General features: G+C 38.9%; 1 protein-coding gene across 5 annotated transcripts in view; it reads left to right on the top strand.

Annotated features, from left to right (window-relative positions):
- The first annotated feature begins 5,724 nt into the window (after positions 1-5,724).
- LOC120860240 (palmitoyltransferase ZDHHC21) overlaps positions 5,725-24,189 on the top strand; it is a 71,167-nt gene continuing 52,702 nt past the window's right edge. Inside the window, exons 1-5 of one of the 5 annotated variants that reach the window (XM_040236032.1) lie at positions 5,749-5,854; positions 14,659-14,792; positions 17,846-18,031; positions 20,975-21,173; positions 22,010-22,108. In XM_040236032.1, the coding sequence (XP_040091966.1) occupies positions 21,020-21,173; positions 22,010-22,108 (253 nt within the window). In that variant the 5' untranslated portion in view covers positions 5,749-5,854; positions 14,659-14,792; positions 17,846-18,031; positions 20,975-21,019. Of the gene's footprint in view, positions 5,855-10,392; positions 10,614-14,658; positions 14,793-17,845; positions 18,032-18,406; positions 18,556-20,974; positions 21,174-22,009; positions 22,109-24,189 lie in introns of those variants that run through there. The other 4 variants (XM_040236031.1, XM_040236030.1, XM_040236034.1 and 1 more) reach the window with 4 other exon arrangements.

A 24,189-nucleotide genomic window follows, 5' to 3' on the forward strand; every position in this document is an offset into this window, starting at 1 on the left:
GGAGTCCACGGGGTCGCTAAGAGTTGGACACAACTGAATGACTTCGGTTTCACTTTTCACTTTCATGCATTGGAGAAGGAAATGGCAACCCACTCCAGTATTCTTGCCTGGAGAATCCCAGGGACAGTGGAGCCTGGTGGGCTGCCGTCTATTGGGTCGCATAGAGTCGGACACAACTGAAGTGACTTAGCAGAGGGACCCTTGCACTTCTACACCTCCATGCCTTTGCTTACACTTTCCCACATCCTGTAGGGAGCCTCTGTCTAATCAAAATCTTACTCTCACTTATCTGATGGAAGAACTTTCTCTGCGAGCCCACCCCGAATCATCTCGTTGACACTGTTAGCTGCTTCTTTAGCACTTCCTGTAGTAACTTGTCCATACCTCTGGTTAGCATTGCTTTTCTTCTGTCTCCTAAGACTGCAGTGTTTTTTAGAGTTATCATTAATATTTTTTTGGGGGGGAAGAGTTATTTTACCTACTCTCTATTTCCTAGGGAAAGTTCTTAATGTGAAACTTATTAATTCATTGTGGTTCTCTGGGAATGTGGAAAGGTAGAGCATTTTGTGAAACTCTAGGTATAAATCTAAAGGTATAAAACATGTATGTACATGTTTATATACTTGTGTATTTTGTTAGGAAGAGAGTCTATGACTTTCTGCAGATGCTCAAAGAGATGCATAACCCCAAAGAGGTTAAGAACAACTATTCAAATATTAGACTGTTGTGGAATGGGCACTCTGCCACTCAAACAGATGGGGGAGATGACTATAAGCAACCAAGAAATCATGAATGTGCATCAAATGTGGGTGCTTAGGGCATGGTACCCAGCTGGGCAGGTGGAGAACGCTATCCATCCCAAGCTGCCAAGGGCTATTATCCAGTACTGATTAAACTCTGGACTGCACTTGTTCTGACTTTGGGAAATTGCAGTAAAATTCTGTCCTCCCCAGTCAAGGCACAGAAGCACAGTCGTTGGCTGAGTTTATCCACATAAATGCCCTGACTGTGCCTTTGTTGAGAAGCCAAATTGGCAGTGGCAGCAGTGCTACTTGTCCTTTCTACTTTTTTCTATTCCCAGATAAATATTAGTTTGATTAATAATCATGGTTCAGTCAGTCACAGGCACCATGAAAACAAGAATTCTGGAGGGAAAAAAAAATAGTGCATGGCATATGTCTTCTCTAAGAGTAAGTTGAAAAGCTCCTCAAAAAGATTACATGATGCCATATCTTCCTATTCTCTCTCTCTCTCTCTATGGTTTCTAAGTGTATATATTGCAGCACAATATAGTCAATGTTTAGCGTGAATGATACAATTATGACTTGACTTTCAGTGTCAGGGATAGGTCCTTGATGATACTTCTTAACTGCCCATGCAAAAATAAGAGAAAAGGTTCTTGATTTTGAGAATGTTCTTCCTGCCACTTATCTCCTTCCTTGCCTTCCTTAGAAAATCCTCTGTGGAACTGATTTGACTAATAATATTTTAAAGATGCACGAACAGCAATACAGTCCCATGTCACGTGCATTCACATGCTCATCAACTAAGTCTCATTTTGGCACCTGTTGAGATCATTTGCCACAGATTATTCTCTTTCATGAGGGTATACTAAGAGACAGCCAAATAATATGCACTTCAGTACCAGGGTTTAAATGGGGGGTAAAATGTCACATGTTTTCTCTTCCTCAAAGTGACTATCACTATGACCTCTTTCTTTTCAAACAAATCCAGTTATAAAAATCCTACTACATCAAAAGCATTGTGGTAAACAATGATAATTCTTCCAAAAGCAAAAGTGTGACAACCTTCAAACCTAGCTATTTGTGAATGAAGGAGCTTAGTTCTCCATCTGAAAAGCAAAAAACCTTGCATATAGCCAAATCAACCCCATCAATGAGTTCCTTTGGGATTAACAGGTAATATTCCAACTCATTAATTTTCTATTTATTTCACTTATTTATTTTTGGTTGTGCTGAGTCTTCATTTCTGCATGGGCTTTTCTCCAATTGTGGCAAGCAGGGGCTACTCTCTGGTTGTGGTGCGCAGGCTTCTCATTGCGGTGGCTTCTCTTGTTGCAGAGCATGTGCTCTAGGGCATGTGGGCTTCAGGAGCTCTGGCTCTTGGCTCCGGAGCACAGGCTCAACAGTTGTGGCACACCGGCTTAGTTGCTCCTCAGCATGTGCGATCTTCCAGATGAGGGACTGAATCCATGTCTCCTGCACTGGCAGGCAGATTCTTTACCGATGAGCCACCAGGGTAGCACTCCAACTTAGTCCTTTTAAAATGAGCATGCATTCAGTTCAGTTCAGTTCAGTTGCTCAGTCGTGTCCGACTCTTTGCCACCCCACGAATCGCAGCACACCAGGCCTCCCTGTCCATCACCAACTCCGAGAGTTTACTCAAACTCATGTCCATTGAGTTGGTGATGCCATCCAGCCATCTCAACCTCTGTCATCCCCTCTCCTCCTGCCCCCAATCTCTCCCAGCATCAGGGTCTTTTCCAATGAGTTAACTCTTTGCATGAGGTGGCCAAAGTATTGGAGTTTCAGCTTTAGCATCAGTCCTTCCAATGAACATGAAGGACTGATCCCCTTTAGAATGGACTGGTTGGATCTTCTTGCAGTCCAAGGGACTCTCAAGAGTCTTCTCCCACACCACAGTTCAAAAGTATCAATTCTTTGGCGCTCAGCTTTCTTCACAGTCCAACTCTCAACTCCATACATCACCACTGGAAAAACCATAGCCTTGACTAGACGGACCTTTGTTGGCAAACTAATGTCTCTGCTTTTGAATATGCTATCGAGGTTGGTCATAACTTTCCTTCCAAGGAGTAAGTGTCTTTTAATTTCATGGCTGCAATCACCATCTACAGTGATTTTGGAGCCCCCAAAATAAAGTCTGACACTGTTTCACTGTCTCTCCATCTATTTTCCATGAAGTGATGGGACCAGATGCCATGATCTTCATTTTCCCAATGTTCAGTTTTAAACCAACTTTTTCACTCTCCTTTTCACTTTCATCAAGAGGCTTTTGAGTTCCTCTTCACTTTCTGCCATAAGGGTGGTGTCATTTGCATATCTGAGGTTATTGATATTTCTCCTGGCAATCTTGAGTCCAGCTTGTGCTTCTTCCAGCTGAGCATTTCTCATGATGTACTCTGCATATAAGTTAAATAAGCAGGGTGACAGTATACAGCCTTGATGTACTCCTTTTCCTATTTGGAACCAGTTTGTTGTCCCATGTCCAGTTCTAACTGTTGCTTCCTGACCTGCATACAAGTTTCTCAAGAGGCAGGTCAGGTGGTCTGGTATTCCCATCTCTTTCAGACTTTTCCACAGTTTATTGTGATCCACACAGTCAAAGGCTTTGGCATAGTCAGTAAAGCAGAAATAGATGTTTTTCTGGAATTCTCTTGCTTTTTTGTTGATCCAGTGGATGTTGGCAATTTGATCTCTGGTTCCTCTACCTTTTCTAAAACCAGCTTGAACATCAGGAAGTTCACGGTTCACGTATTGCTGAAGCCTGGCTTGGAGAATTTTGAGCATTACCTCACTAGCGTGTGAGATGAGTGCAGTTGTGTGGTAGTTGGAGCATTCTTTGGCATTGCCTTTCTTTGGGATTGGAATGAAATCTGTTCTTTTCCAGTTCTGTGGCCACTACTGAGTTTTCCAAATTTGCTGGCATATTGAGTGCAGCACTTTCACAGCATCATCTTTCAGGATTTGAAATAGCTCCACTGGAATTCCATCACCTCCACTAGCTTTGTTCGTAGTAATGCTTTCTAAGGCCCACTTGACTTCACATTCCTGGATGTCTGGCTCTAGGTGAGTGATCACACCATCGTGATTATCTCAGTCATGAAGATCTTTTTTGTACAGTTCTTCTGCATATTCTTGCCACCTCTTCTTAATATCTGCTTCTGTTAGGTCCATACCATTTCTGTCCTTTATTGAGCCCATCTTTGCATGAAATGTTCCCTTGGTATCTCTAATTTTCTTGAGGAGATCTCTAGTCTTTCCCAGATCTATTAAAACACCGATTGTTGGGCTTCTCCCCCAAAGTTTCTATGTCGGTAGGTCTGGGTGTGGCTGGAGAACATGAATTTCTGATAAGTTCCTAGTTGATTCTGATGCTGCTGGTGTGGGAACCACACTTTGATAACCACCAATGTAAGACTTTAAGATTGCAAGGTCTTATATTTGTAACTAATTCAGAAACCAGGACATAACACGTTTGAAAATACCTAGCAAAACAAGGTAACATAAGGGTCCAAACTAAACTACAATGTGTGTTATATTGAGAGAGAGAGGAACTCTGGGCTGGCAGGGTTTGAGCTGAGTGCCAGGTCTGGATAGAATTAAGATCATGAGAGGAAGATGGAGGGTCTTTTAGGAAGGGTAGATTCAGAAGCAAGAGAGGTAGAGTAGGACTGGAGGGATAGGTAGGGACCAGTTTGTGAAGAGCGTTCAATGCCATTCTGTAGAGTTCAGATTTTGGAGTTCAGCTGCTGCTGCTACTGCTAAGTTGCTTCAGTCCTGTCCAACTGTGTGCCACCCCATAGATGGCAGCCCACCAGGCTCCGCCTTCCCTGGGATTCTCCAGGCAAGAACACTGGAGTGGGTTGACAATTCCTTCTCCAATGCATGAAAGTGAAAAGTGAAAGTGAAGTCACTGAGCCGTGTCCAACTCTCAGCGACCCCATGGACTGCAGCCCACCAGGCTCCTCTGTCTGTGGGATTTTCCAGGCAAGAGTACTGGAGTGGGGTGCATTGCCTTCTCCTTAGAGTTCAGCAAGTAGAATTCCACCCCCCTCCCCCCAATCCACACATTATTTCTCCTGTGGCAGATAGACACAAGGATCCAGCAACCTTCCCAAAGACCTGTTCAGCAGAGGTGAGTGAGAGAGTAAAGGTTTTATCTTTGGTGTTGGGTGAAGATACGAATTGAGATTGAGAGGTGGATTATTTGCAGTGTTGAGTCAATGTGTTTTTCGTAGGTTGCAGGGATGGGAAAGCCAGTAATTTTTGGATTACAAACACAAAGTAAAGCTTGTTTCACTACGAATTTTGGTTGCCGACAGGAAAAAGAAAAATCTTGGTTGTCTTGGGCAACTCTGGCTCTTGTTAGACAGAGGGTCTGAAGTGGGCAAGACCATACACTAGAGTCCAGTGCCTTTCAGTCTTCAAGGTGCACGTGTAGGCAGCACTTGTAACCCTTCTTAAAATGCAGATACTGATTCGGCGGGCCTGAAATGGCGCCTTTCTAACAAGTTTCCTGAGGATAATGATGCTGGGGACTGTAATTTGAGGCAAGGTACCAGGGGCCATCCAGTGTGAGTTAGGGGTAGAGAGGCCCGAGGGACAGCCCTTTCGAAGGAAAGAGGATAAAGGCGATCTTTAAAGAAAGGCCCCTCTCCAGTCACTCAGGAGACTGGGGACGGTGTGGAAGGAGGAGGGCCTGGGCAAAGCTGGGACGGTGGCCGCCAGGGAGGGCGGCGGCGCCGAGGTGCGTCAGGTGCTAGTGTTGGGTAGCGGCGGTCCGGGGGCACGTGGCCGCGGCGAGTCTCCGCCCGCCCCAAGCGCGATTTCTGGTCTTTGGGCCCTCGGCGGCTCCCATCGCGGCTCCCGGGCGCGCAGTGGGGACCGCGGCGACAACCGCAACCGGTCACTCCACCGCGCGGGCGGGTGCACCTATCCCGCCAGCCCGGCGCTCTGGCTCCGGAAGCGGAAGGGGAGCGCAGGCCCGGCTGGGCGGCGGCGGCGGGACTAGAGGAGGAGGAGGCGGAGGTGAAGGGGGAAGAGCCGCCTGCAGCCGCGAGAGCAGTAGCGGGGAGAGCGAGCCCCCGGCGCCGGTGAGTGTGTGCAGGCGCGGAACGCCACGGCAGCCCGGCGCCCGCCCCAGCCCCGCGCCCTGCCCCGCACGCTGTCCCCTGCCCGCACCTGCCCTCACCCCCGCTCAGAGCCCCGGGTTTTCTCCGTGCCCTGCCCCCCTGGGGTCTGGCCTTTCTCCCAGCATCTTCAGCCAGGGAGCTGCAGCCACCCGCCAGCTGCCCCTCCCATTACTGGTAGTTTGGTGGTTTCCTGTTCCAGTCTAGATGGTTTGGGGTAGTTTTTTGTTTGTGTGGTGTAAAAAATCTGTGCCCTGAGCTTCTCACGTATGAACTCTAGTTTCCCGTCTCTGTACCCACGCCCGGAGACCTGCTAGAGATCTGGGATTTGTTCCTGCCATCACGGCTTTTCATTCATTTCCAGATCGCTGGGGTGAGGCTTCAGAGGATTTGCGAGAGGAGAAACAACTTGCTCCTTTGCTGACCTTCTGCCTCCCTCCCCCAGATCTAAGAGTGGTTTTGAGAAATGGCTTACGGATGGCAGCAGTTTGCACTTGTTACCATTCACTATAATAGGCCACTGAATTTTAACCATTTAATGCTGTGGTCTTTTTCAAGCTGTATTTGGGTCATGTATTAAGATCCTTTGTGAGTCAGTGGAGGATGTCTGTACCTCTAGGGCGAAGGGAACCTGACTGGTTATTATTTGAAAATATTTCAGTATAGCCATCTATAAAAGTACAAGAGGAAAAAAGTCAAGGTCGTTGTGGGCGGGTCATAAATCATAGTGTAAAGTTACAGTATAAAATAAAGACCAGTAAGTATAATTAAGCACGCAGATTGAAAGTATTTGTCAAATGGATCCAAGATCTGTTATGCTAATATGCGTACTTTAAATATTCACTACCTTCCTTGAAGTAAAAAGTAATAATAATTTTCATTTGATGTCTGTTCAGTACATGCCATTCCTTGACTAAAGGCTGTTGATGTAATGTCTTGTTAAATCCTTCCAACTCCTCAGATTTTTTTTTAAGAATAAAATCCAGAGAGTTGCTTTATTTTGCCTTAGGTGTGCTGTGTTGTCATGGCAAAAACTATTTTTGAAAAGATAAGATGAGAAATCAGTTAGAAAGAAAGAACCAAATAATTTGGTGTTGTGGAAAGAAAAACTCGGTCACTGTCTAGCTGGGGTTTCATGGGTAGGTCAGTGACCAATGACATTTTTCATCTATACAACCAGGTGAAGTGAAGTCACTCAGTCCTGTCCGACTCTTTGTGACCCCCATGGACTGTAGCCTGCCAGGCTACTCCATCCATTGGATTTTCCAGGCAAGAATACTGGAGTGGGTTGCCATTTCCTTCTCCAGAGGATCTTCCCTACCCAGGAATTGAACCCAGGTCTCCCTCCTTACAGGCAGACTCCTTAACATCTGAGCAACCAGGAAGTTGGGCCAAATTCTTTAAGCCTTATTTTAGCTGTCCTGTGCTTATTTGGAATATGCTAAGTTTGTAAATAATTTAAGACCCATTAACATGTTAAAGATACCTGAAGAAGTATTAGTAAAATTATATCAATATAGAACCAAAAATGTATAAATCCATACTTTTAGCATAATATTTGCTGCTGCTGCTAAGTTGCTTCAGTCGTGTCTGACTCTGCGACCCCATAGAAGGCAGCCCACCAGGCTCCTAGTCCCTGGGATTCTCCAGGCAAGAACACTGGAGTGGGTTGCCATTTCCTTCTCCAGTGCATGAAAGTGAAAAGTGAAAGTAAAGTTGCTCAGTCGTGTCTGACTCTTTGCGACCCCCATGGACTACAGCCTACCAGGCTCCTCTGTCCATGGGATTTTCCAGGCAAGAGTACTGGAGTGGGGTGCCATTGCCTTCTCCAGCATAATATTTGGTGTAGTACTATTCCAGAATTCCTCATTTGGAGATCAAACAATAGGATTATATTAAGTCCTTTTAAACTGTTGTGATTTCTGTTTAATTTAGCATACTTTTGAAGCCATAGTTGAAATAAATGAACTAGAGTGTATTTTAAATGAAATGATAACTGTGTCACATTGCCTACCTCTGGGGTGTTTTGCTTAATGAAAGAAATTTAAGCATTTAAAAATGCAAACATGGAACCATCAGCTTAACAGGTAGGTTCTTAAGAAGTAATCAGTGAATCATAAAATTTTGTGCTTCTTTTTACTCACTGCCTGATTTCTCTAATTCATAGAGATGGATTCAGAGCCTGTGGAAAAGCACATGGGTAAAATAATGCCATGTATTAGTGAAGAAATGAATTGAGAAGTCTAGTAATGTCTCCATGGAGCTTTTTTTTCAGGAATTGTAATTGAATGTGAGTCAATAAAATCTTTCTCAGTGTAGAAGACTACATAGTGATGTTATCAGTTCTACCAGACATAACAGGGAAGGCAAAGGAAAAGCTATTTGTATTACCAGCCAGTTGTCCCCTAAGCTCAGCTTTACTTTTGTATTAAGGAATGAAGGCATTTTATTTTACTGTAGTGAAACATTAGGACTCAGTTTCAGTTTCTCAAACACACTAAAAACAAATGGCACTTTATCGTCGAGAAAAGTCAGTGCATTAATACGTCTTATTAAAGTCGAAAATGTTAAAAAATATAGGTGAATGACAAAAATAAATGGAAAAACACGTCTTTATTATTATTAGAATATTGATTTTTTTTTGGTTAAGAGTTTTTGGTAATTTTTTTGGTAAGTAGAGTTTTCTGAATGTTGTTTTAAGCCAACTTTTTCACTTTCTTTTTTCACTTTCATTAAGAGGCTCTTTAGTTCTTCACTTTCTGCTATAAGGGTGGTGTCATCTGCATATCTGAGGTTATTGATATTTCTCCCGTTAATCTTGATTCCAGCTTGTGCTTCTTCCAGCCCAGCGTTTCTCATGATGTACTCTGCATATAAGTTAAATAAGCAGGGTGACAATATACAGCCTTGATGTACTCCTTTTCCTATTTGGAACCAGAAGTGAAGAAGAACTAAAGAGCCTCTTGATGAAGGTGAAAGAGGAGAGTGAAAAAGTTGGCATAAAGCTCAACATTCAGAAAACTAAGATCATGGCATCTGGTCCCATCACTTCATGGCAAATAGACAGAGAAACAGTGGAAACAGTGGCAGACTTTATTTTATGGGGCTCCAAAAATCACTGCGGATGGTGACTGCAGCCATGAAATTAAAAGACACTTACTCCTTTGAAGAAGATCAGCCCTGGGATTTCTTTGGAAGGAATGATGCTAAAGCTGAAACTCCAGTAGTTTGGCCACCTCATGCGAAGAGTTGACTCATTGGAAATGAGTGGACTCATTGACTCTGATGCTGGGAAGGATTGGGGGCAGGAGGAGAAGGGGACGACAGAGGATGAGATGGCTGGATGACATCACGGACTCGATGAACGTGAGTCTGAGTGAACTCTGGGAGTTGGTGATGGACATGGAGGCCTGGTGTGCTGCGATTCATGGGGTCGCAAGGGGTCGGACACGACTGAGCTACTGAACTGACTGAACTGAACTGAACTCCTTGGGAGAAAAGTTATGACCAATCTAGGCATCATATTGAAAAGCAGAGACATTACTTTGCCAACAAAGGTCCGTCTAGTCAAGGCTGTGGTTTTTCCGATAGTCATGCATGGATGTGAGAGTTGGACTATAAAGAAAGCTGAGCGCTGAAAAATTGATGCTTTTGAACTCTGGTGTCGGAGAAGACTCTTGAGAGTCCCTTGGACGGCAAGGAGATCTAACCAGTCATTCCTAAAGGAGATTAGTCCTCAGTGTTCACTGGAAGGACTGATGTTGAAGCTGAAACTCCAATACTTTGGCCACCACATGCGAAGAGTTAACTCATTGTAAAAGACCCTGATGCTGGGAAAGACAGGGCAGGAGGAAAAGGGGACGACAGAGGATGAGATGGTTGGATGGCATCACTGACTCAATGGACATGAGTTTGAGTAAACTCCAGCAGTCGGTAATGGACAGGGAGGCCTGGTGTGCTGCAGTCCATGGGGTCGCAAAGAGTCGGACGCGACTGAGCAACTGAACTGAACTGAAATTGAGTTAGCCTAGTTTGAAAAGCACATCTTAATAGATACAAAATAGCACTACTTGCATTGTTAGCTACCTGTCCCAAAGTAGTTGGTAGTTTATTAACTTACTTCCCTCTTTTGAGGTACTCTGGCGAAAAAATGTGATATTTGTAAAGTTTGTCTTCTGCCTTTAAGACCCCTGTTTCCTGGTGCATTTTCACCCAAGTGGGTTAACTTTGTCCATTTAAGAACTGAATAAGTTTCTGCTCTCTCTCTGTTGCTACCACTTCCACAAAAGGGCAGGTTAGGTAAAAATTAGTATTTTACTACTCACTGACTCATTTAATTTTAATTTTAACTTAACATGCTCCACTGTGGTTTCAACCTGACTTCTGATTTTAAGCCTTTTATCAGTAATTATGGAGTAAATAACTTAAAAAAATTTTTTTTTTTACTGTTGTAGGATTTTCAGCTTCAGCAAGCAAGGAGAGATTTTTTTTTGCCTGCTTTGGTAAAGCCTGGTGTGAAGGAAATCTAATTTAGCTTCCCCCGCCAATCTGTTCTTGGTACAGTGGATACTAGATAGGGATAAGTAGCTGACTTGCCTTTCCTCATGGAAGAACATGCCTAATTCACATCCAGGAAATGCCAGAGCCTTATTTCTGGCTTTTCCTGTAGCTGAAGGTTTTGTCCTTGTGCTGTTTTTTGAGCAGAAGTTACCTTTGTTCAAAGGTAGGGAGCTTCTGTCCCTACCCTGCATTTAATACCAGTTCTTTCCTGGCTGCCCTGTCCCTTTTCCTAAATGAAGAGTCCCACATAGGCCGTTTGTACTGACTGAAACAATATTAGGTAGGCTTTAATTCATATCATCCCACACCTTTTGAGTTATTATTTTTTTTTTTGTTAGGAGGTTTGTTTTTTGTTGGAAGTCGCTGTATTGCAATACTTTTAATAATGGTATTAATTTACTTTTTTTTTTTCACCTATGAAGCAGATACACAGAAGAGCCTCAGCTTATGTTCAGTTCTGCCCAGAATATAGAGACTTAAAGACTTGTTCTAGGAAGTGGATTCTTGAAACCATCAGTGGTACAGGTTGGACACTTTGTTCACCCATATTTTCACGGGGTCTTCCTGGAGACCTTAGCAGATGGGCCAGAATTCCCAATTATAATTCTGTATTTTTCCTTAGGTCTTGAAATCAGGTCCTGATTTTCTCCCATGCTTCATTCCTTAACTCACCAGGCCTTCTACTTTTACCTGAAAAAGATTTAGCTCAGTCACTCTATTTTTAGATCAAATCTCTGTTTTTGGTTTTTTGCTTGAAGAGACCTCATGCATGCCTGCCTGGTGGAAATACAACCTCCCTACGTGCTTATAGTATGATGCGAGGGAAAAGGCTGTATACTGTCTGAGGTTTCACATCCCTTGACAAGTAGTTCTCAGATTCTGGTGTTAGAAAAAATAGATAGCTGGGTATAGTTAAATTGTGCGTGCCTCTAAGTCACTCCAGTTGTGTCCGACTCTTTGCAACCCAATGGACTGTAGTCCGCCAGACTCCTCTGTCCATGGGATTTACCAGGCAAGAGTACTGGAGTGGGTTGCCATGCCCTCCTCCAGGGGATCTTCCTGACCCAGGGATTGAGCTTGCATCTCTTACCTGTCTCTAGCGCCACCTCAAATCACTGCTTTAATGATGGCAACCCAGAAACATTGTTTCATCTTGGAGTTTTTAAGACTACATGTAAAATTCATCTTTAAGTCCTTCCTTCCCCTTACAAACTCCCATTTAAAATTACCATTGTTGGAGGTGTTTCTTATTTGCCAGGCAATTTCTCCTTTAGGTATGACAGTCACCTTGTGTGTTGATATTTTAATCACCATATTAGAGATGGTTAAACTGAAGCTTGAAAAGAAACTGAAGCTTAAAGAGCTAATAAAAGGCTCTGTCATAATTTGAATGTGACTGTCTTAAACATTTAAGATTAATTTCCTACTCTGTTAAAATAAACTGAATACCTCTGTGATATTTTAAAAATTGCATGACCTATTTGGCTAATTATTAATGACATCTATATCCAGATATTTTAGGTAGAATTACTTGACTAGTTTCTCAGAGTTGATAAAATTAGAAGTTAAATAGCTGTATAAATATATACAGTTATATATTTATGTTTTTAAGATTCATTTAAAGCTGCAGTTATAAGGTTTAAATTTTATATATTTGTATAATATGTTAACCATTTTGTTTTGACACTGTGGGGGGAGGATTTTTTTTTTCTTTTGGTTTGCCCTGTAAATCATCAATTGCAGTCTTTCACACATAGCGATGTTAAAAATAATTAACTTTTTGTAGTTGTAGAACTTTGAGATATTCTTTGCTGTCACAAAATTTCTTGGGTTTTTAAGACTAGGATTGCTTTTATATCACACGGGTGAGATTTGATTCTACAGTAATGGCCATGCTGAATAGATAAAATGCTTCTCTCATTTTCGGTGCTGTGGCTGTGATGTGTTCTAATAACTGTAAATACAAAGTAGGATTTTTTTTCCCTTGATTTTAAGCTGGCGAATGCCTAGGATGGTTGACTTGTGCTGTTACCTAATGTTACTGACAGAAACTACTGTTTTGCTGTAAACGTTAAGAAGCCACCCTGGAGTCCTAGCGCTAGCAGAATTACTGACTTCGGCCATGTTTCAGAGCACTTCCTTGTACCACACTTAATTCTGTTTGAGGTCTTTTCTAGAAGATGAGTTCATTCATTGCTGTTAGACTATCAGCTCCTTTGCTAAGTCATTCTGTATTTTGTCTCTGAGAAGCAATGGTGCAAGCCATGGAGACCACTTTAAGTTAGCTTAGCAAGCTAGAGTAGAAACAAATTACATTTCACAATCGAACAATCATGATCCATAGGAAAAGTGACCTTGGGAGAAAAATGCAGTTAAAAAAAAGAAGTCTATAAAGGGAATGGAAATGCAGTGATCATAATTTTGATATTTTCTTCCACATCCTCTGTATGTAATAGGTTCCTATTGCTATGGTAAGCAGCATGCATAGCAAACTCACAACTTGTCTTTTATTTCCTTTCTTGGGGAATGGTACCACCATTCACCTAGACCCTAAGCCAAAAACTTGGGAGTCATCCTAGAATCTGCCCTATGTGTGATTGATCACCATGCCCTGTTAGTTTTACTCTTAAGTTCTTATTCTGCCCTTTTCCAGCATACCTCCTGTCTTTTAAGTTTTCCATCCTTACCCCTGCTTCTTCCTACTTCCTTTAGAAACTACTGCTTTTGGGGTACTTACCATATGCCCTCATCTCTCAACTGAATAACCAGTAAACCTAGCTTATTTCATATAGTCAGTCTTGGAGCTTTATCCATCCACCCAAGTTTGTTCTTCAGAGTCTTGCTCTTCTTTCTAAAATGCACATTTCGTCATGGCATTTTTTTGCCTATAATCCTTCAGTATTTTCTAAACTACTGTCTTCAGGGTGAAGTCCAAACTCATTGGCATGGTTTGACAGTGTTTTTTACTCTGTCTGCTTGTAGGTCATGAAATCAGTCTAGTAGGCTGTGACCATATATTTTCATTAAAGTGAAATACAATAAAATAGTGCAGTATATATCACATATAGTCTGGATAAATATCACTTCGTTAAACTTTTTCAGTTATATATTTTATACCTATGAAATATATACTCACATATCTCATGTATTTCTGTATATTTGCTACTAGATGTTCTGAACTGTATTTCTTAAAGATGATTGTTCTCGAAAGGTTTAACATGTTTTATCTGATTCTTGCATATGAAATGACTCATTTCAGTGTATTTAGATTTTCTTTGCCTCCCTTATACCTTTGCTTACTTTGCTCTCTGATTCAGAAGAACCTCTGTTTTTCATCATTTCAAGGTTTCACTTGCTCCAGAAATCTTTTCTTGGTGGCAACACCAAAAGAAAATTTTCACCGCAGCCTGGTAGGCACATAAATATTCACATGACTGAAAAAAGTCCCATGAACCAGTACCCTTCCTCTATGAGATACATTATTGCCCCATTGCCCTCTATCTTTGTGTTTGTTGGTGTTGATCATGTCTGTTTACGAGTTTGTCTCTGTTGAGAATAGGTCTGGTCTCTCTTTTCTTTTTTAAATCTATACGCAGTGCCAAGGCTTGGAATATAGACAATAAGAAGTGATTGAATTAGTGAAATTCTGGATCAGTATGTTTTCTAGAACTCTTTACAGTAACTCAAACTCTTACTGTTTAAGCCTGAACTCTAGAAATTAACTTTAATGATTGATTCTCTTAATGATTTCATTATAGGAGGATAACTTTTTCCCTTAAAACATTTAAATGAATATGTGCTTCTATTTTTAAACTCTTTATTTTATGTTTATCAATTGTGATTAGATAGTCCTAGTCTTCTTGATAGATATTACATTGCATTTTGTCAGATCAGTGACCTTAGAATCTACTGTTATTTTGTGACTTGTGGTCAGGAAGTTTGATGAAGCTAAATACTGGACACACAACACTTAATTTGATTTTATGGGAACTGGGTTGTTTCAAAAGAGAAAACTTTCATGTATAATGGCAGTCAGATAAAGATTTTTGGGGGGCTGGCGGAATTAGATATGAAGACAGAATTAAGTGGAGCTGGATCATTTTATTTCTAAATTTAAACTTTTGTAATTGGTGTTTTTCAGTTAGAATATTCAGTTGTTTACAGTTTGTATCATTGTTGTGAGATCATTTTTATTAAACCATTAATAGAGTCTCATGGAGAACTGCTACTGAGGAGAGATCCATTTGTTGGGATGCAATTAAAAAAAAAAGAATAATCAAGATAAAACTGCTAAATCCAAGTACCAGAAAAATTACAACACATCTCAGTGAATTTGCAAGTGGTAAGTGCATTTAATTTTAATGGGAATATGTTTCTTAGTTCTGTGGCATAGTATCCTTAAAGTGTTATGTTTAGATGAATTTTAACAATCTTTCATTTGCAAAAAATTATACTTTATGTAAAGTTTTTCATATTAAAATTTTAACCACATTTTCTTAAACAAGGCTTTTTCCACAGAGGGGAAAAAAAATCTGTAAATAATATTGAAACATCTTCCTGAATTATATGTCTTATATGGCTTTATTGCTAATGCTTCTGTGCTGCATTTTTAAAGATACTAATTTGAAAAACATTCCATATAAAGCTAATGCATAGTGATAAAGAGAGGCTAAAATGAAAATTTCTGGTGGGCATGGCAACCCGCTCCAGTATTCTTGCCTGAAGTGTCCCGTGGACAGAGGAGCCTGGTGAGCTATAGTCCATAGGGTCGCAAAGAGTTGAACATAGCTGAAGCGACTGAGCACAAGCACACTTGTTTCTTAATAAGCTTAGACTTATACATAAATATACGTACAAAATGTGATGGCATTCCTTCTCTCCATCCTTTCCTTCCTCAGCCTAGTGATAACCACTGTTAACAGTTTGGTAGGTGTATTTTCTTCCACACATACAGAAATAACTACACATTATTTTTTTTTCTAACAAAAGAAGAATCACGTTGCATAAACTTTTCTGTAACTTTCCCCTCCAGCATTTAATTATGAAAGATTCTCAGCAGAAGAATTGAAAGAATTTCATGCTATAATACCTTCATACCCATCACCATAATTCTACAACTGATGTTTTACTGAACTACATCACGTGCTCATCCATCTCTGAGTCCATCCATTAATCCGTGTTTTTTGGGATCCATTTGAAAGTAAACTGCAGTCATCTGTGTGCTTCCTTCCCAATACTTCAGTGTACATATCATTAACTAGAGTTCAGCATTGGTTTAAAGAATTTTTTTAAAGGTGAATTGACATACCATGAAATGCACCCATATTAGGTGCACATTTGCTGGGTTTCAACAAATTTATAACCTGTATATCTCAAATTTGTGTCAAGATAGAGATCTTTATCGGCACCCCAGAAAGTTCCCTTATACCTTCTCCTAGTTCACCTCTATCCTGCCCTCCTTTCAGGAAGATATCCGCCCCCCCTAGATTTTGCCATATTACTCTCTTCTTTTCACTCAGCACTTATGTGGGTCAGTTCAGTTCAGTTCAGTCACTCAGTCGTGTCTGACTCTTTGCGACCCCATAAATCGCAGCACGCCAGGCCTCCCTGTCCATCACCAACTCCCGGAGTTCACTCAGACTCACATCCATCGAGTCAGTGATGCCATCCAGCCATCTCATCCTCTGTCGTCCCCTTCTCCTCCTGCCCCCAATAAGCCATATGCAAATTTTGATCAACTTACTATCCTTCTTTAAAATCGCAATAGCTTGGAAATAGTCTATGCTGTGGATGTATTGTGATTTACATTATATGACCATTTCCCTCTCTCTGTATGGGCATTTGTTGTTGTTTAGTTGCTAAGTTGTGTCCAGTGTTTTGCGACCCCATGGACTATATTCCACCAGATGCCCAGGCAAGGATACTGGAGAAGGTTGCCATTTTCTCCTCCAGGGGACCTTCCCAACTCAGGGATCGAACCCCTCACTTCTGCTTGGCAAGTGGATTCTTTATCACTGAGATCACCTGGGAAGCCCCTACCTGGGTATTTAGGTTGTGCCATATTTTTGTGATTATAAAAAGTGCTATATAGAACATCCTTACATGTATATATACCTGTACACTCTAGTGAATGGTTTTATAGATATGACTAGAAATAAAACCGCTGGATCAGAGTGTTTGACATTTTAATAGATACTGCCAAATTGCCCTTCAAAGATGATTATATCAGTTTACATGCTTATCAGCAATGAATTGAAAGTGTCCTTTTCTCTGTGCCCTTTCAACATTGGGTGTCATCTGTCTTTCTAAAATTTTGTCAATACAAAGGATGAAAAATACAACTAGTGATTTCACATTTTTCTAGTCAGCAGTGATTAACCGTTGGATTTTTTTTGTCCTTTGTGAATTGCCTCTCCATGTATTTACCTTAATGACTCTTACTAGTAATATGGTATATTCTATTTTCTAAGGATGCTTTGTCTTTTAATTTTGTTTCTGCTGTTTTGAGCTTCAGAAATTTTAATCTTTATGTGATCAAATATGGCTTATGGGGTCTTACTAAAAGCTTTCTCATTCTAATATTATAAAATCACTTACTATATATATTCTTCTGTTAGTTTTTCTTTTTATTGGAAATTTTGAAGAGAAAGAGCAATTCACTATGAACGTAGGTGCCAGTAAAAAAAAATTCATATGGAGACTGAGAGTCAAATTGACCTTGAAGTATGAGTTGAATTTGAATAGAGCAGACAAAATGGCAGGGACATTTTGGACAGAAGGAACGAGAGAGGTATATATATTCTTATTCATGGAACAATAGTAAGACCACCGGCTGACATGGTGAGTCATATAAAACTGTGAGTTTAGAGATACTCATTTGGCTCAATTTCTTGTTAATTATTTTGGCTCACTTTTATCATTTTCCAAAATCTGCATTCTGGTGTTATAATTTTCCATCATAGTTTTCTGTCACTTTTCATAGTGACTTCAATATTCTTCCTGAGGAAAATACATAGTAAAATTTAGTTGCCTGAAAAAGGCAGAAAAGGAAAGGTGGTTTCCTACCAGAGTAGGTTGAACATTGTAAATATTTACATGGTCTAGTTTATTAGAGTTGAGTTATAATTTATTAAAAAAAACAAAACAAAACAAAACGTTGTGCTGTAGTAATTTATATTATTAATGATGTTGGTCACAGCACCCAAGTATAGTTACCAGATAGCAATCTTCAAAAATGTTGAAGTACCGGTGTGTCCACTAGTTACATCAAAGAGTTATGAGCTCATCACTTAATATACAAATTAATGCGTTGAATTCTCTAGCTGATGAAAGTATTTACAGATGCCACCCTTAAAACCACGTAGCAACATAGTGTTCAATTTGGTTGTTGCTCAGGATGTGTAATAGTTTCTGTTCGGCCGTGAGCCACGCCTGGTAGGTATTAACTGAGAGGCGCGATCCTGCAACCCTACCAGTTACATATTTCCGGCTGTCATCTGATTTGAAGCTCTTGGAAGGCTACTGCTTTTGTCTCTACAGTCCAGTTGTAAGGATTAAGTGGCACTAATTTTCACTGATCAGGTATTTTTAAAAAAAATATTCAACGTCTTACTTGTTCATTCTTTTATATTTCTACCCTTAGCTCACTTTTCCTTGGGGATTCTTGTTCTTTCAGAGCTTGTTGTCTGTGTATGTTTATATCCAGGAAAAACAGACACATTTTAAACTGTGCTTTTCATTAATAGTTTCTGTTGTGAGGAATGTGTTGCAATGATAAGAAAAAATTGTTATTCTCTGGTAGAGGAGAATGAAAATAGAGTTTAAAGTATTTGATAATTTTGCTACATGTTTTGCTGGGTTTTATGCGTCCCTGTTTCTGATACTAATATATTTAGAAATAAGTAATGAAATTACTCTGTTCTATATAATTATTGAAATTCATTGTCTGTTTTTTAGTTCTGAGTGGAACTGAAACATTAAAAGAAGATACGTGAAGCTAATGATACTGATCATGTTGAGAGACAGACTTCTGTCATTTGTTTTAGCACTTGATAATTGGCCAGATTGTAAAAATAAACATTCTTTTTAATGTTTCTCTTTTTTAGGTATGTTGATAGCTTATCATTTGCATTTGACTTCATTGACTTTTTAAAATAATGATACCTAGAAAATTAAATAGCATGCTTTATGCTCTGTGGCTTTCCTTACTTTATTGATTCTGATAGATCTTTTAATTTTTTAGTTAAAAGGTAATGAAGCTCAGCCTTTACTTTTTTAAAGGTCTAGGCATTATTTCAATTTTAAAATTCATGCATAAATACTAAGAGACCAAATCTGATTTAAAGAGTTGGGTGGTGTTGCATTTGAATTCTTGTCTTTTTTTCCCCTGCATTTCTGGTGTTTCAAGGTTCTAGGGATAATAGGATAAGAGTGTTCTTTTAGAATTAAATAATCCTTAATCTTTTTTTTTTCTTTGTCCTGGTAGCTTTGTAACTTTAAAGAACATTGGCAAGGCCTCTAAAGGGTAGTTCTGTGAGGCTCTTCAACTGATGGTAAATTATTCCTAGAATGCAGTAGTCTGATATATGTTAGAAATCTAGGAGATACCCTCCAAAAGCTTACTGGTTTGATTATACAACTAATTTCTCCAAAACTAGTTTTGACTTTTGTCTTCTCTTAGCCCGAATGAATCGTTGACTTTAATTTCGTCCTCCACACCAGAGCTTTAATAATTTATTTAAAGTATAAACCTCACTATGTTACCCTGCCCCCCTGCTTTAGTAGCTTCCCAAGAAATTGTCTTTGAATGGCATCTTTGTCATGATATAGCCCCTTACTTCTTACTGCTTGCTCTCCCCTAAAAGTTTATAAGTCTTAAATACCTCTGACACTTCCTTCTGTTTGCAGTCCTGTTGTCACTTTTCTTTGGTTGGATAACTTTTACTCTTCTTTTAAGATTGAACTCTGCTCCAGGGAGTCTTGTCCTGATTTAATTAGTCCCCATTTGTGCCTATAGTAATATATTGTCCACATCCCTGGAATGTATTATATCATATTAAACCCATTTTATGACTTTTCCTCCATTAGACTGTTAGTTCCTTCAAGCAAAGATCATGTCCTATTCATCATTGTATTTACAGTGTCTAGCAAGTGACTGGTGTACGGTGGAGGCTCATTGAGTATTTGTTGAACTGAGTGCAACTCGTTGCTCTACATTTGAAGTCATAGTGAAGCTCCTGGATTAGTGGTTCCTGGATACCAGTCAACTGTATCAGAGACACCTGGAGACCGTTTTATCAATAGAACATTTTAGTGGTTTTGGGGCATTACTCTGTAAAGTATTATGATTCAGTAGATCTAGAATGAGGCCTGGGAATAAGTGTTTTTAAAAAGCTCCTCAACTGATTCCCGTTTGCTTACAGGTTTGAGAAATATTGAACTAGTTTATTACTGTATTATTCCATTGTATTTTACGTAAAAAAGTTGCTGCCTAGACCTTACATGGTCTGTCGCTCAGTTGTGTCTGACTCTTTGCAACCCTATGGACTGTAGCATGACAGGCTCCTCTGTCCATGAAATTTTCCAGGCAAAACTACTGGAGTTGGTTGCCATTTCTTACTCCAGGGGATCTTCCTGTTTCAGGGATCAAACCCACGTCTCCTGGATTGCAGGCTGATTCTTTATCACTGTGTCACATGGGAAACCCAAACCTTACATAGTAATTTGTTATTGAGGGTTTATAAGTTGTATCTACTAAAGGACATATTTTAAGTCATTTTTTCCTACCTGTGTAGAAATATCTTAACTTTAAGCATCTCATTGTGAGATGTATTAGCCTTTTGTTAACACCGAACTGAAAAAACCCACATTTTAAGCAGAAGTCTTCTTGAATTGGTAGTATTAATAATATTAGTTGGGCTTCATTCCATGAACTTAAGTATTTCTGGCAATTTGTATTTACTTTTCATTTTTTATTATAATTTTTCAAAATTATTTTTAAGCATTTTATTATGATTTAAGAATTAAATTGAACAAATCTTAAGTGTATTGCTCAATTTTTACATATATACATACCTTAAAGCAACAGGTCAACATATAGAACATTTCTAGCTCCTCAGAGTTTCCCCTGTGTCCCTTTCCAGTCAGTAAACATGCTTCCCACCATGAGATGGGTACTCTTGACTTGGATGACCATCAGCTAGTCTTATGTACAAGATTTTTTTAGTAGTTTTAATAATATCTTTTGGTGAATATGTGCACTTATGTCCCTTGAACTTATACATGGAATTGCTGAGCTACTCTGTGATCTCAATCCATAATGAAAATTGAAATTAAATTATTTGAAGCTTATGGTGAAATTTGAATAGCCTAAAACTTCCCTTTGTTTTCCAAAGGGTTTTATATTGTCAAAAATATATGTACAAAGAAAATTCATGTCATTTTATAGTTGCCAATAAGGTAGTTTTGTTTTAGTCAGATAATTTTTCCTATGTAAGTAATTGTTTTCTTTTTCCCTTTCCTTAGGTTCATCTTCGCTTGTGGATTGGTAGGCAGTCATAGGGCTGCAGAATGGGTCTCCGGATTCACTTTGTTGTTGACCCACATGGTTGGTGCTGCATGGGTTTGATTGTCTTTGTCTGGTTATACAACTTTTTTTTAATTCCCAAAATTGTCCTCTTTCCTCACTATGAAGAAGGACATATTCCAGGCATATTAATAATAAGTAAGTTTCTAAATCTTTATTTTCTTGTATAATTAAAGATTTTTTCTCATTGTGAATATTTTTGGAGTTTAATACCATTATATAACCTTCCTTTTAATATTATTCAGTGCTATTAATATGAAATTATTTACTCATTTTAAAAGAATATATATAGTTTTTCAGGGTAAGGTAATTGGTATATCTTCATATCTAACTCTACAAAGTCTACAAGTACAATTTTGTTTAAAGCTACACTGGCACAATAGTTCTATTTATGTAGGTGTGTGTGTATTTTTAATGTTTCTGTTATACAATTTAAATTTAGATAATTAAAGTACATGTATAAATGTATATAGTTTAAAGTGTTATTCATTGTAAAATTCAAAAGTTTCTAGATTCTTTATTTTCAAATTAAGAATCTCAAGCTCTATGGAAAAGAGCAATTGAACATCACTAATCCAATGTAATTTTGAAGCTAGCCAGTTAGAGTTAATGAAGAAGTTTAATTGTAGAATAGGTTTAAAAATGCTGCTTTGATTCTATCAAATATAGTATATGTAGTAATTAAAGAATTAATTTCTGTTAATTAATATACCATTAATTTCTGTTAATAAAGAATCTCATTTACAACACACTTATCATTGTTATGCAAAATAACTATTTAAAATTAGTATATTTTAGAAAGTCCTCTTGGCAATATTATTTGATGAATGAAATGAGTTAATCATTTTTCCATCTTATCTCTGAGAATTTAGGCTGATGCTGTTAATTAAAATATACTTTTAGCCTTTAAATATGCTTGTCAAAAAACATTTTGAAGGGTAAATACTGATTTTATTTATTTGTTTATTTTCAAGTATTCTATGGCATTGCCATGTTCTGTCTGGTTGCTTTAGTGAGGGCCTCAATAACTGATCCAGGAAGACTCCCTGAGAACCCAAAGATTCCACATGGAGGTAGGGTGCTCTTCAGATTCATCGGTTTTGCTATGTCAGAACTATCATCTGTATTAATGTATATTATTGCCTGTAGTATATTAATTACAGATGTCATCTAAGCCGCTTCCGTGTCTCTTCTCAAGTGCTTTCTTTCCAGATTTCTCAGTTTAAAACCACAAATCCCAGCTTACTCCTCGAATCTGCCGTCTCTGGCTCCTTTTCAGTTTAATTATTTATTTGTCCCTCACTCCTCCCACTCTAGATCTGTATCACCTCTGTGAGGGTGTAGAGTTTTTGTTTTGTTTTCTTATTTGTTCAGTACTGTATCCTTAGGGCCTAAACAGTCTCTGTCACTTAGTAATAATTGCTGGGTAAATATTTTTGAATGATATTATCTGAAAAATTACATTTTTATTTAGTAGAGGAGTTTTTGATGGTGCCACTTACCTCATGATGTATTATAATATTGCTTACAATGTATTTACAAATATTTACAAAATAAATATCAATTGTATTATAATGATATTGCTTGTATTTCTCCAAGTTGGAACAGTTCAGTGAAAAATTTGAAAGCCTTTTGTTCTAGTGTCAATGGAAGTAATTTTTGGTCACCTTATTGCATAGTAACCATTTAGATCACAGAAATAAATTAAAAATGTATTGCTTGCCAGATACAGTAAACCTCCCTTATGCTCTTTCCTGAGTTTTGCTTTTGAACATTTGCTATGTAATCTTTGAGAACCCTGTACTTTCTTCTAGGAAGAAATTTATATGTCTTTTTTATACATTATAGAGCCAGAGAATTTTTATAGTAATTCAGTAGTTTCTGAACTTGCTGTACATTAGAATCACCTAGGGAGCTTTAAAAAACCTCAATGTCCAAATCATATCCCATATTAATTAAATCAGAGTGTCTAGGGGTAAGAGCCAGGTATCCATGCTTTTGAAAGATCCCAGGTGAATCTAATGTGTAGAAGTTTGGAAAGCAATGTAGTCATTCTTTCCAAAATTAGATTTAAGTGGCAAGTCACTTAGCCTCCTTTGAGCTTGTGATTGTTTTTTGAGATCCATGATTTTGGGGCTTAATGGGCCTTGCACATTTAATGATTAAGTGGGAATGACACTAATATTTATGTAATCGTAGAAATTTCTGAAAATAATCTTGAGTATTTAGTTTTTATTAATTTGTAGAACAGTATCACTGTCACTTAACGGTAATTGTGTGTGTGTGTGTGTGTATGCCTGTGTTTGGGCAGGGAGGATGGCAGTCTGTAATTTGTGTAGAATCTCTCTTCTCAACTAACCTAAAACAAACGGCTGTCTAAAATATTGATACATGTATTTTTCTACTTCAACTCTAAAACCTCATGTTCCCAGAAAATCAAGGAAGCAGGGTTTTCCTAACTCAGGACTCATTTCTGAAGAAAACTTCAGTTTGCTGTGGTCAAATATTCAAATGCCTACATCTGTCAGATAGTACAAATCAGTGAAAGGGGCCAGGGAGGAACTATTTCATCTTGAAAATCTATCTTATCTAAAGGAATTGGCACTAATCAGCTACACTGAATTGTCATGTATTTTTAGATCTTGGAATTTTTGAAGAGAAAACATGGAGTCTCAATTTTTATGAGACATTTTATGATTTTAAAAAATATTAGCAACTGATTCAAAATTTTAAAAGCATTGTTTTTAAATGAATACCCAACAGATTATAACTGAGGGCCAGATTGAATCCACCTGAAGCTGCTGTGTTACCTTTAATTTATAGGCTCCAGTGATGAGGACACCATGGCATCTTGCCAACCTTTTGGTTATCTGCATTATATCTGCTCTCACTGACGTTTGGGCTGTTTTTCTTCAGTGGAGAGAGAGTTCCCCTTTGCCCAACCAAAAAAAAAAACAAAACTCACGCATTTATTTATCACATTTTAATGTTTCCAAAGTCTTTTGGTATCTCCTGTCATATGACCCTCATGGTGGTGGTATGAGGTGGGTGGACTGGGTAAATCAGGAGCATGGATTGTCCTTCACAGGTCATACGGTAGGTTGTTACAGAGTTGCTGTGAAGCCCAGATCCGTGTCTCCATCATCTTTTTTAC

This window comes from Oryx dammah, unplaced genomic scaffold, assembly GCF_014754425.2.
Source record: "Oryx dammah isolate SB20612 unplaced genomic scaffold, SCBI_Odam_1.1 HiC_scaffold_11050, whole genome shotgun sequence".
Classification (NCBI taxonomy): domain Eukaryota; kingdom Metazoa; phylum Chordata; class Mammalia; order Artiodactyla; family Bovidae; genus Oryx; species Oryx dammah.